The sequence below is a fragment of the Cervus canadensis genome, chromosome 9, assembly GCF_019320065.1.
Source record: "Cervus canadensis isolate Bull #8, Minnesota chromosome 9, ASM1932006v1, whole genome shotgun sequence".
Lineage (NCBI taxonomy): Eukaryota > Metazoa > Chordata > Mammalia > Artiodactyla > Cervidae > Cervus > Cervus canadensis.
The window spans coordinates 16,047,036-16,061,202 of record NC_057394.1 but is presented as its reverse complement, the minus strand read 5'-3'; the positions used below and the strand labels follow the sequence as shown (position 1 = coordinate 16,061,202).

Below are 14,167 nucleotides of genomic sequence, written 5' to 3'. Positions count from 1 at the left end.
AAAGGCACCTGAAATCGTTCTTTGCTCAAAAAGATATAAAGTTTTGGGAAGGTGGAATTATCAGGTTTCCTGAAAAATGGCAGGAGATAGTGAAACAGAACTTTAAAGATGTTGTTCAACAAAGTTCTAAGTGAAAGTGAAAAATGTATCTTTTACTTTTACTTAAAAACTGAAAATGGCAACCCACTCCAGGATTCTTTCCTGGAAAATCCCATGGATGGAAGAGCCTGGCAGGCTACAGTCCATGGGGTTGCAAAGAGTCGGACACGAATGAGCTACTTCACTTCAAAAACTGAAAGAACTTTTTGGCCAATCCAATACTAAGGTTTTATTGTCTTTGAATGTAAGATTTGGGCTTATGTTAAAACTGTTGTCTGCTTGTCTTACTGGAGATAGTGGATCTGTGTATTTTTCTTTTAGGTTAGTACTATGAATGTGGCATTTTGTCAAGATGGCTTTTTAACAAGCTAATAATAAAAGTAAAGCTAGTGTTAAGAAAACTGGCATGACTTGTATTTCTAATTAAGGCTTTTTTGTTGCAGGAAGGCACCAAAGTAGTTCTGCCCGTATTTTTGGGGAAAATTATTACTTATGTGGAAAACTATGATCCTGTCAATTCTGCCGCTTTGCACGAAGCCTATGGCTACGCAGCAGGGCTGAGTGCCTGCGTGCTCGTGTGGGCTATTCTGCACCACGTGTACTTCTATCATATTCAGCGTGTGGGGATGAGGCTGAGAGTAGCAGTGTGCCATATGATCTACCGCAAGGTAAGTGTCATGCGGTACCGCGGTGTGTACCTCCCCTGAAGCATCAGGAACGTTTTGGGAAAGTTCTCTGTAAATTAAACATCTTGTAACTATGATCATTTAACCTTCCTAGAGAGGCTTGCTATTTGCATCAGGCCAATTTTGTTGTCATTTAAGCAAACTTTACCAGTAAATGATGAAAAGTTTTGTGTTGAGATAGGGTCAGGGCTGCCTTTGATAACTTTTATCCACAGGTTGTTGCATAATATCCACTCAGCTTGTAATGGAACCTAATTAAAAAATAAGTATAAAAAGTATCAAATTGGTTTTCAGTGTTTTCATGCCTTAATCTTGTAGCTGTATTTGTGGCAAATTTGTTGTTCATTAAGACCATTTTTTACATCAAATTTGTATTTAAAAGTAAACTTCATTGATTGGATTTATAAAATTAAATCTAGGAGCACAAAATGCATTTGAGAAGGGGAATGATTGTATGTTTAAATGACCCATCTAGTCATATTGAATGTAATTGTGTGAACTAAAGAAAAACATAAATGGAACCCATGCCAAGCATAGATTCTCTCACTACATTTTGTAGCTATGATTGTTTATAATGGTATTAAAGAATAGAGCTGAATGTTGGGATGAAACTTGAAATCTTCTGCAGTTTTTAGTAATTTTGGTGAGAATTTGTTGCTATTCATTCAAGTTATTTTCTTAATTCAATATTTCCTTTTTCTTTAGTATGCATTTTAGCACTTTTAATAAGACCGGATTTGGTGTGTTCAGTGATTTTGTGTTGAGAAATGCCACAGAATTATTCTATAGTTTACCCTAGTCTTAACTAGTTTAAAAGAATTAAGGATTTTAGCTGTTTTTACAAAGGAATTGCTACAGTGTTAAGAACTGAAGGGCTCTTTACAAACTTGACCCTGCATATCTCTTTGCCCCGGGCTGTTTGCTTTTTCCTAGAAAAAAAAAATTATTTAGCTGTATTTTATTGCTGAAATTTGCTGACAGTAGATCTTCAGTGTTCTCACCACTCACACAAAAGGATAACTATGTGTGATGATGGGTATGTTCATTTGTTTTCCTACTGGAACCGTTTCCCAATGTTTATTTACATCAAAACATCACATTGCACATAGTAAATATATTTAATTTTATTAAAAATGAAGAAAATCCTCAATGAAAGATAAAACCAGGTGATTTAAATGAAAATTATTACTTCTTTTACTATTTGTTACTTATCTAGAGCTCCTGTTTCTTTGGAGTACTTTTCTGGGCAAAATGTAGAATTTCTTCTCCTATCTTTCCTTGAGTAGACTCTTCTTAAATGTTGGGACTGTGTGGATTCAGGGGCCTGGCATCTCACTGTCTGTGTTTTTGGGTATGGCACATGATCCCAGTTTCTCCTTGGGTGACATACCTTCCAGTTAAGAGTCTTCATTGTCAGCCATCATCATTTTTGTTTTTCTTGCACCTTCTGCTATTTAGTAGACAAATACTCAGATTTCCCCACAAATTAGCTAGATGTTTATCTTTCCAGATCATGCTTAGTTCCCATAAGTATGCAGAAAATTTCACCAGAACTGCACTGTGAAAACCTTAAGTTAGATTTGAGATGATCGTTTAGTCAAACAAAGCTCGTGATTTGCTGCATAGGTGAGCCACTGTCCATATGGTTTTCTTTCTCTTCCTACTAACACTTTGGAATGTCTCCTTTGGGAAATCTAATCTGACTTTGTATGTTGCTTATATGAATGCAAACATCTCCCACAGTATTCATTTACTGGCTTAATTAGCCTAAAATAATTGTTCCTTTACAAAGTCAGAAACTGTGTACATACATAACCTGAAGTTCCAGAAACATGGGAATTTCCTCGTGCACAGCCTTGCATGTAGATTTCTAGTGAGATGGAGAAATAAGACATTTCTTGCAGGTTACAGGTGGGCCAATTCCACAGCTGGGGCTGCCGAGCGGCTCTGAAAGGCCCCTGGGAGCCTCTGTGGTTCATGCTCAGGCCCCACCTCCTGACCCCTGGTCCTGAGGAGAAAGCAGGTCTGGTGTTGGAAATGGAATGGCTGCCAAGCTCATAGTCATAGTTTGTAATTTGGAATATTTATCATGTATAATGGAGAAGGAAATGGCAACCCACTCAGTATTCTTGCCTGGGGAATTCCACAGACAGAGGATCCTGGAGAGCTATAGTCCATAGGGTCACAAGGAATTGAACATGACTGAGTGACTAATACACACATCATATGTAAGATGACTTGTCATTTATTTACCTTTCTGTAGCTTTGGTAAAATTACTTTTGGCTTTGGTTCATCCATTTTAAAAAATTGTGGTTAAAATATACACAACATAAAATTTACTATTTTAACTGTTTTTAAGTGCACCATTTGGTGACATTAAGTACATTCACATTCTTGTGCAGCCATCACCACGGTGCAACTCCAGGATTTTTTCTTCTTCCCAAACTGAACCTCTGCACCCATTGAACACAGAATCCCCAGTCTCCTCCTCTTAGTCATCACCCTTCTACTACTTCTTTCTATGAATCTGACTCCTTTAGGTCCCTCATATAAGTGAAATCATACAATGTTTGTCATTTTGTTTATGCCATGTAAGTGCAGTGTCTTCAAGATTCATCCATCTTGGAGCAGATGTCAGAATTTAAGTCCATTTTAAGATTGAATCATATTCCTTTATATGTATATACAACAATGTATGTATCCATTCATCTGTTAGTGGACATTTGAGTTGTTTCTACCTTTTGACTATTGTACATAATGCTGCTATGAACACAGTGCACAAATAATCAGTTCAAGTCCATGCTTTAATTTGAGTACATTCCCAGGAGTGAAATTGCTATACTATATGTTAATTTCACTTTTGGTCTTTTGAAGAACTGCCATAGTCACTTCCATTGTGGCTATATCACTTTTAACTTGAGGACTAAATGGAACATTTTTATGAACCATGACATTTTCTTTGGATCCATGGCTCCAGCTGGTGGTCTGTTGAAACAGCTCGAGGTGGTCTGTTCAGGTTCCTCAGATCTCTAGGGAATTTTTCAGAGCCTTTTATCAAGTGAAGGGATTGTACAGCATAGACTGTGCTTTTTATCAAGTCAGCAGACTGGCATTAAGAACACAGGTTCCTCACAGGATTAGTGTTTTGAATATTATACTGGTTAGTTTTAGAATGAGGAAATGAAGACCAAAGTGTTTAAATGATATCACACCTGGTATTAATGACTGACCAGATTTATAGCTCAAGTCGCCCAATCTCTTTCCTTGAGGCAGCCTCTCCACTCTCATCTTGTTGTTGTTCAGTCACTCAGTCCTGTCCGGCTCTTTGTGTCCCCATGGACTGCAGCACACCAACCTTCCCTGTCCTTCAATATCTCCTGGAGCCTGCTCAAACTCATGTCCATCGAGTCAGGGATGCCATTCAACCATCTTATCCTCTGTTGCTCCCTCTTCTTCCTGCGTCAATCTTTACCAGCATCAGGGTCTTTTCCAGTTTATCAACTTTTGGCATCAGGTGGCCAAAGTATTGGAGCTTCAGCTTCAATATCAGTCCTCCCAATGAATATTCAGGGTTGATTTTCTTTAGGATTGAGTGGTAGGATCTCCTTACAGTCCAAGGGACTCTCAAGAGTCTTCTCCAGCACCACATTTCAAAAACATCAATTCTTCCATGCTCAGCCTTCTTTATGGTCCAACGCTCACATCTGTACATGTGAAAGCTACTGGAAAGACCATAGCTTTGACTATATGGACCTTTGTTGGCATAGTGATGTCTCCACTTTTTAATATGCTGTCTAGATTTTGTCTCAAAATTGCTTTAGTTGACCCCTAAGTCTAAAGCTATATTCCTTTATCCTTCAAGCAGGTCCAAGTTCACTGAGAAACAGGGTGGAGGGTTTTGCTTCTGTCTCCTGCTTCTCCCTTTGCTGTCCTTGTAGACAGGGCTGCCACCACATTGAATCATCTAAGGATGAACATGGGTCCCTAGAGCCCTGCTTTCAGGCATCATCCTGCTCGTCCTGACACCACACAAGACGCCATGAAAATACACTCCATTTTGCTATGTTCTCAGACTGACTTGGTATCACTGTAGGAATCTGATTCTCTGTCTCCCTCTGTCATTTCAGGCCCTTTGCCTGAGTAGCTCCACCATGGGGAAGACCACCACAGGCCAGATAGTCAACCTGCTGTCCAACGATGTGAACAGGTTTGATCAGGTGAGCTGCCCCTGAGGGATCCTCTTCCATTTCCCATCCTTCTCACTGGGTTTAGCTTATTGGGATGCCAGGTGCAAGGGTTTGATGTCGGCCAGGGTTCTGTTGAGGACACAAGACAAAGGTTCTCTTTATCCAACCCTCATTTCTTCTGTGTGCAGCTTAGATGTGATAATATGTGTTGTCCTGTAGATGAGAATTTTGTTTTTCTGACATTGTCTGTAACATACTCCAGTAGTAGGCAGGCAGCAGTGTTCTTGCCCAGCTTGGTTAGTGTTCCTGCAGTCCTCCTGGAGTGGCCATTCTTGGCATGTAGTGTAAGTGTTGCTGGACTGTCTTCTTCCTCCTCTGGATGAAGTCCTGGTGGGCAGGAATTGTTCTCTGCACCCTATTCAGTGCCTGCTGCATCAGGTGCCTTTGAGGAATATGCCAAGTGGGTGGTCTCTAGCTACATGTAACCTCCTCTCTGCTGTCCCATCATACTCATTTCACACTTACCTTATGAATAGATCATGTTACCCAGAGTGTTGTAGCTGTTGGACAGATCTGTATAGCCCACTTTTCTTTCCTGGATGATCCCGGCCTTTAAGTTTGGGGGCTTCCCTTGTGGCTCAGGTGGTAAAGAGTCCACCTGCAATGCAGGAGGCCTGGTTTCTATCCCTGGGTCAGGAAAAACCCCTGGTGAAGGAAATTGCACCCCACTCCAGTATTCTTGCTGGGATAATTCTATGGACAGAGGAGCCTGGTGGACTACAATCCATGGGGTCGCAAAGAGTTGGACATGACTAAGCGACCAACACTTTCACTTCTCTTTCAATTATTAATTCATCAAACATGATGTAAGGCCTCTACTTAATTTGAAGGTTAATAATCCTTAATTTCAGCCCTGGAAAGGCCACAGCCTGTCTGGAAGGTAAATACACAAGTAGATATCGGACAGTGTGGTAGGTACCATAATATAGGCTCTTCTGGGGAGATAGGGGCTGAATTTTGGGACAGAGAGAGTCTGGGGAAGCCCTGAGCTCATCAGTGTTGTGAAGAAAATAAACGTCTTCCTTCAGTGCAGCTGGTCAGGTTCTCCTGGGACGTACCTGAGTCTGACCCTGTGCTGCCCCGGAATAGCGTCATCTGGGGTACTCTTGGATTTCTGCTTCATCAGGTTTAAAACTCACTGAGATCATTTCTGTTTGGATTCCTGTCTGTTCCTTCAGAGCAGATTGTTTCTACACCGTGTCCTTAACTGGTTTTATTGTATGCAGTCCTAAGAAGGCTTTGTCTTTCTCTCTTAAGGTTACAATATTCTTGCACTATCTGTGGGTGGGACCACTGCAGGCTATCGCAGTGACCACTCTGCTCTGGATGGAAATTGGAATATCGTGTCTTGCTGGGATGGCAGTTCTCATTATTCTTCTGCTTTTGCAAAGCTTCTTCGGGATGTTGTTTTCATCATTCCGGTAAGAGAAACACTGGTTTAAAAAACAGGTGATATATGCTTGGTAACATGCACCATCTCCTTGATGCTTTTCTTGAAAAAAACCAATGCCTTCTCTGGTCTCTTCTTTGTGTGCATTGTAGACCCTTCAGGCTTTGCTAGTGGAGGCTCCAGCCTTAAGCTGAAGGCTGATCTTGAAAGGGGAAAGATGATGGCATTCACTGGATCTTCCCACTACCATACCTGGATAAGTGGAGTGTCCTTGAGTAGAATGTACCTACATTGACATTATTTAAACTTTATTAAATAGTAATAATCTTATAGGCTCAAATTTAGCTGAGTGTATTTTTGTTATGCTTGTGTTAGAGCAATTTTCAGGTATGTAGTCTTGTTTTTAATTCAGTGTTTCCTTTAATTTATAAGAGCCTCAAGGACAAGGTCAGTCTTAATTAACCATATCTTTATAAAGACCCACAGTCCCAGCAGCATATGTGATAGAACAGTGACTGGTAATGAAGGACCTAATGGTGATGAGATAGACCTGAAGCAGGTCCCAGAGGGTTGGAGGTGAGTCATTGTCCAGGTTGTCAGGTGATAGAGGTATTGTGCTGTTTGAAGTTTTTCTCCCTTGAGTTTTTTCTTCTTCTTTTTTTGTGATTTTACATGTGATAGTTTTGTCTATTTGAAATTTCCTTTCCTGTCTTGCTGTGGAGAAATGTTCCTTATCCTTCGAGGCCCTGTTCCAGTGCTACCAGGTCTCTAAAGCTCTTCTTGCTTTCCTTTCCCAGTGGAATTAACAGCCTGATCTTTTCTGCTCCCCAGCACTTCACTTCTGTTTTATCACAGCACAGACACTGTCTTCCCATTAGATTTAGTGTCTTTGTCTTCCCTGCCCAACTGCAATCTCCTTGGGCAGAGAGTTTGTACCTGACTCACTTCAGGTCTTCCTCAGCCAGTACTGCCAGTTCTCCAAGTTACTCCTTGAATGGTTGACTTCCTCTGTCTTTTTCTCCATGTGCACTTTGAGAAGGACCTTCCTGTGATGTCAGCACAGAAGAGCTGTAGGGGATCATCAATCTCCTGGTCCCTCCCTGTGCCTCCTGCTGCTGCTATGGAAAATTGGACTGTGGTCACTGAGTCTTATCTCACATCTGTCCCCTCAGGAGTAAGACTGCAGCTCTCACGGATGACAGGATCAGGACCATGAGTGAGGTCATAACTGGCATCAGAACAATAAAAATGAATGCTTGGGAAAAGTCATTTATAGACCTTATTACCAGACTGAGAAGGTAAGTTTTTGTTTGTATCACACCATATTTTTGTACTTTTCCCCCTATTTTCACTGACTGAAGTTAGAAGTCTTACCAAGTTTTCACATGAAGATGAGCTTAAATACTATGAACTCCACACTTCACATGTGGCAGGAGGGTTAAGTGGAAGAGGGGGAATGTCATTTTAACCTGCTGTTCCATTTACCATCTTCTTAAAGTCAAAATTATATATGCTTCTGAAGACAAACAGCCAATAAACATATGAAAAAATGTTCAACATCACTCTTTATTAGAAAAATGCAAATCAAAACTACAATGAAGTATCACCTCACACTGGTAGGCATGACCATCAACAAAAAATCTACAAACGGTACCCTCCTGCACTGTGGTGGGAGTGCAAATTGGCACAGCTATTATGTAAAACAGGCTGAAGATTCCTTAGAAAATTATGAATAAGTCTACCATACCACCCAGCCATCCCAACTACAGGGCATATGCCCTGAGAAAACCAGAATTCAAAAAAACATGTACCTCAATCTTCATTGCAGCACTATTTACAATAGCCAGGACGTGTGCTTCCAGAGGGCCATTACAATAGGCAGGCCATGGTGCCTGCCTCTGTCTGATGTCTCGGTGCCTCACAATTTTGGAGTGTCTTATTCTCTTCCCCTGTAAGTTCATGAGCTCCTGGAGGGGATGGCCTATGTCTTTCTGTCATCAGTGGGGAGCCTGTACCAGGACTTGTGGTTATGAATGCTTATTGAAAGAATGTTCAAACCCAGTTCAGTTGACCCACAGTGTTTAAAAGGTAACATTAAATAAGCCTCTGTTTAGTTGGAAAAGTGAAGTGGTGATGAAGTGTGTGGCTCTGGTGTTAGGACAGAGCCCTTGGTGTGCACTGTGTAGTACCTCCATGTAAATATCGGTGCTTCTTTTAAAACCTATTTCATGTTCTCTTTTCCAGGAAGGAAATTTCCAAGATTCTGAAAAGTTCCTACCTTAGGGGCATGAATTTGGCATCATTTTTCGCTGTCAGCAAAATTATGATTTTTGTCACCTTCATCACCAATGAGCTCCTTGACAACCATGTCACAGCCAGCCAAGTGTTTGTGGTGGTGACGTTGTTCGAGGCTCTGCGGTTCTCAAGCACCCTCTACTTCCCCATGGCCGTTGAGAAGGTGTCAGAGGCTGTCATCAGCATCCAAAGAATCAAGGTTTGGGGACAAATAATTGTTTTCCTTTGTAGGTGGAGTTTTTGTAAAATGCCTTCTTTTGTTTGGTGTCACTGTGTTCCAGATAGGAGATATTTAACTCTCTCAGTGCGAAAGCTGGCAGACTTCCCAGAATGTTGTAGGTACTCTTTTCTTATTAGGTAGAGTGCATTATAGATATCCTAGGACTGGTTCTCATGTAGGGGCAGTAGTATATATAAGTAGCAGTAGCACAGGGCCCTTGTGCGGTGATGCTTTCAGAGTGATTAAAATGTCTAAAAGCAGGAGAAGCAAACAGAGTGCATCTCTTGTGCTAACTCTAGTGACTAGGCAGTGACTGTGCACAGTCCTGGGGTACAAGATTCCTCTCTGGGCTGGGAGGGGAAAAACTTACTGGGAGCTCCTTGCTGCTTGGACAGGAAGAGTGGCCCCAGATTCACTTAATTCTCTGTGTTTGAAATGAGTTCTTTCCTGCACAGATGTTTTGCTTGTTGATGTCTGAGCCTGTCTTTTGGATTGGCCTTTTCGTCCCTGTCCTTTTTTCATTTACTGCTTAATCCTTTCTCTCTAGCTACCCTCTTCCTTTCAAATTTATAATTCCTACCATTATGTGAACTAAGAACTTCCAGATATACAAGCTAGATTAAGAAAAGGCAGAGGAACCAGAGATCAAATTGCCAGCATTCATTGGATCATTGAAAAAGCAAGCATCTACTACCAAAAAAAAAGCATCTACTTCTGCTTCATTGACTACACTAAAGCTTTTGACTGTGTGGATCACAACAAACTGGAAAATTCTGAAAGAGATGGGAATATCAAACCACCTTTCTTGCCTCCTGAGAAACCTGTATGCGGGTCAAGAAGCAATACTTAGAACAGGACATGGAACAACAGACTAGTTTCAAGTTGGAAAATGAGTATATCAAGGGTGTTTATTATCACCTTGTTTATTTAACTTGTTTGCAGAGTACATCATGCAAAATGCGGGGTTGGATGAAGTTCAAGCTGGAATCAAGATTGCTGGGAGAAATATCAATAATCCCAGATACACAGATGACACCACCCTTATGACAGAAAGTGAAGAGGAACTAAAGAACCTCTTGATGAAAGTGAAAGAGGAGAGTGAAAAATTTGGCTTAAGACTCAACATTCAAAAACCTAAGATCATGGCATCCAGTCCTATCACTTCATGACAATAGATGGGGAAACAGTGGAAGACTTTTATTTTCTAGGGCTCCAAAAGCACTGCAGATGGTGACTGCAGCCATGAAATTAAAAGACGCTTGCTCCTTTGAAGAAAAGCTATGACACACCTAGACAACATATTAAAAAGCAGAGCCATTGCTTTACCGACAAAGGTCTGTATAGTCAAAAGTTATGGTTTTTCCATTCGTCATGTATGGATGTGAGAGTTGGAACATAAAGAAGGATGAGCATGGAAGAAATGATGCTTTGGAATTGTAGTACTGGAAAAGATTCTTGAGAGTCCCTTGGGCTGCAAAGAGTTCACACCAGCTAATCCTAAAGGAAATCAACCCTGAGTATTCTTTGGAAGGACCAGTGCTAAAGCTAAAGCTCCAGTACTTTCTGTGGCCACCTGATGCCAAAAGCAGACTCATTGGAAAAGACCCTGATGCTGAGAAAGATTGAAGGCAGGAGAAAAAGGGGACAACAGAGGATTAGATGGTTAGATAGTGTCACTGACTCAACATGAATTTGAGCAAACTCTTGGAGATAGTGAAGGACAGGGGAGCCTGGAGTGCTATAGTCTTTGGGATTGCAAAGAGTCAGACACAACTTAGTGACTGAACAGCAACAAATGCACTATATTATATGATTATATTGATATATACCATGTGTTGCCCTAAAGGTCTGGGAGCAAGCGACAAGAATGAAAACAGAACACGAAATCTGGTCCAATTGCTCAGGGGACCTGCAGCCTCTATCGGACTGAAGTGCAGAGTCCACTCTGAGTCCAGCTTTTATTTCTAATTGCAGACTACAATACTCTCTTTGATATTTCTTTCCCAAGACACTACACTGACATAGCCCAGATCTCCTTGTTTTTACCCCAGGCTGTTCCCTTCTGGGAAAGTCTCAGAAACAATCAGCAAGTGCATAGGCAGTGTTCATATCTGACGCTGATCTGGTGTTCCAAGGTCCATGCTTTCATGATCCCAGTCATACTCCCTTCTGGGTCTGGCCTCGGGGTCTGTAAAAAGGCTATTATTCTAAGAAAAACATGAAGAATAATCATAATAAAGTTTCTTAATGTATGCTGTTTTTCCAAGTGTTATTTCTGTGAAATTTCTCAAGGCTGTAAAAGCACATTATTAGGAATTCCCACTACAACCATGAGCTGTAATAATAGTGTATATTATTCCATATATTATTTAATATGTTCTGATGTGAACTAATACTGTAAGTACAGTTAGTGAAACAGTATTAGACTGTTCAAAGTTAGAAAATCCCAGGAAAGCAATTGTTTTTGTTTGTGCTTTCTTCCTGCAGTTTAACAATCTGTTTTTTTCCTCTTTTCTGTAGAATTTTTTATCACTTGATGAAATACCACAGCTCAACACTCAGCTGCCGTCAGGTGGTGAAATGATGGTGGACATGCAAGATTTCACTGCTTTTTGGGATGAGGTAAGAAATCTTCCATTCCAAGATCCTGAATGCTAACATACAACTGTGACATGAATTTATTGGAGAATTTTTAGATTTTACCCATGGTATAAAATGTGACTTCCTCATTAACCAAAAGTATGTTACAAAAATTTTCAAAATTGGGATTAAGGTTTTTATCTAATGATTAAATATGAAATTGACCTAAGATGTTTGACATGTTGCTCTCATTGTCACTTTCAAGAGAGCTTTCAAAGTGTTAGCACATTTTGAACTTAAAGTCCATACATTTCTAACGTTAGAATTTATGGAATTGGACAGACAAAATGCTGTAGCGTGGAATGGGTTAACTAACAAATACACAACTGGTTGTTAAATATGCTTTGGGGAATCAGTGTACACTTTTGCCTTGATTATCAGATCACTGTATTATATATAGAGTTAGGCCATGATCTGGATCTTGGCTGTGGGGTAGGGTGGGGCCTCCCCCATCCTGAGCTTCTGGTGGTTCTGGACACTTTGGTGGCAGCCAGGGGCAGGAGACAGCAGATGGATATAGTGAGCACCAGTGATTCCCAGGTAAAGAACTGCACTGTGTGGCAAGCTGACAGGGGGAACTGGTGATTTCCAACTCTTGGTTTATTTGTTAGGTTCAGGCAAACAGAAAAAACAACAGGGCTTGGTCTCAAGAAGCTGTCAGTATTGCACACCCAGTGCAGCCCCTTTACCAACAGAAATGCTCCCCCTGCCCCCTGTTTCCGTGGTCCTCTGTGCTCACCCTCCTCTATCAGTGGGGATTAGTCAGGAAAACTGAACCCCACCACAGGAGAGAGAGTTCCATGCAGGGAATTAGTTACATAGATGATAAAAGAGGGGAAAAAACCAGAAAGAGCAAAATGGTGGTGCATGAGACAACCCACCAGTTATCAAAGGCAGGAAGCTGCTCCCACCTTCAGGGCTGGAGGGACTCAGGGAGGCGGCACCTCCACCAGAAGGCCCACCCTCCAGATCAGAGCCCAGAAGCCTGGGCTGTCAGAGTGGGGACCAGAGAGCATGTGTCCTGACTGTAGACTCACCCTGTCTTTCGTGCCTGTGACTCTATGGTGCCACCTGCATCATGTTCACCTGCTTCTGACTCAGCAGCTGCCTTCTCCACCGACAACACAGTGGTTTGTTCCCAGATGCATGAAACCACATCCCAGCACCTTCTGTCCATGGAAACTCACACAAGGCGTCTGACCTTCCCTGATGGTTTCTCCTACCTTAATATAGTGGATTCATCTCCTGCTTGGTGTTTCTCGTCATAATGCTCTTGAAGCCTTTACAGAAAGCACCACTAAAATTCCATTATAAAGTCTGCTCTATGTGAATGCTAGTACATACTTTGTGTGACTCATTAGCAGATTTCTTTAGTTTCCAGTAAACACGTAGATTTATTTTAAATCAATTTGGTATATGATACAGATTGGTTCTGCAGTTTTTAGTGAACGGAAATAAAAATATACACAACAGTATCTGCCTATGCAATAAATGGCTGTAAGGTAGAATAAGGGATTTTAGTTATACTACAGCCTATGTGAATAAATCAGATGAAAAATCTGAAAAGGTTTCTATATACCTTCTAGAGTAAAAACAAAATCCAAATTATTACTAACTCAAGATACTAAACTGCTAAAGGAAGAGGGGAAAAGGTTGTGAGCTCTGCTGTAAGGTTCTTCTTATAAAATCTTACTAATTGCTTATTATGATTCTGTTAGAGCAATATTCAAAATTACAGAGATGAGAGGCTTCATCAGCTTCATTTTCATGAAAATAGCTACAATGTTAACATTAATGTGTGGCAAGGTTTCCTTGGAGAAGGAAATGGCAGCCCACTCCAGGATTCTTGCCTGGAGAATCCCATGGACAGAAGAGCCTGGAGAGCTACAGCCCATAGGGTCACAGAGTCAGACACGCCTGAAGTGACTTAGCAAAGCAAAGCAAAGGTATTCCTATCTAGGTAAATGATAATTATGCTATTGCAGCTAATTTTTACCACTTTGGGGGAATGAAAATTCTAAATATTTTCAACTGAATCTTGTCTCTTATAGCACTCACAAAAAACTAACAGTCATGGCACCATAATAAAATTTTTTGTGAGGTACCTAGACTGTTGCTACTGAGACACAAAAATGTGAGGCAAGCATACCTTTTTCCCAGAAACCTTTGAAGCCAGAGATATTAAACAATTAAGGCACTTAAAAACTTTAGGGATATGTATAAACTTTCAAATAAAACAAACTATAGCTGCACCAGCAAGCAATAACAAAATAGTGAATCTTCATTTTATGAACCTTTAATTATCTAAATGTAAGGAATTTTGGCTTAAGAAATGGTCAAAAGCAGCTTGTCATTAAAAATATTGAAAACCAAATGCTAAATTCAGCCACTGCAGGATAAAGAAACTAAAAAAAAAAAAAAAAAAGCCTTAATGATCTGGAGACTTAGCGAGCAAAAGCTCATTTTAAACTGACTTAATCCCCTGAACTAATCTTGTGTGTCAAAGGCAGGGAAGAAGGATCCCTCTAAACCTGAAAAAACTATTGATTCATAAGGAAACTAGAGAGATCAAAGTATGCATGCTTATCA

At 40.7% G+C, this 14,167-nt stretch overlaps 1 protein-coding gene across 2 annotated transcripts in view; it reads left to right on the top strand.

The window, feature by feature from the left end:
• LOC122447587 (ATP-binding cassette sub-family C member 4-like) overlaps positions 1–14,167 on the top strand; it is a 405,286-nt gene that overhangs the window by 259,193 nt on the left and 131,926 nt on the right. Inside the window, exons 4-9 of one of the 2 annotated variants that reach the window (XM_043478282.1) lie at positions 543–767; positions 4,914–5,003; positions 6,291–6,454; positions 7,596–7,721; positions 8,668–8,917; positions 11,459–11,560. The exons of the other annotated variant lie outside the window; for it this stretch is intronic. Coding sequence (XP_043334217.1) covers positions 543–767; positions 4,914–5,003; positions 6,291–6,454; positions 7,596–7,721; positions 8,668–8,917; positions 11,459–11,560 — 957 coding nt within the window. The remainder of the gene's footprint in view (positions 1–542; positions 768–4,913; positions 5,004–6,290; positions 6,455–7,595; positions 7,722–8,667; positions 8,918–11,458; positions 11,561–14,167) is intronic. 2 annotated transcript variants of the gene reach the window in all.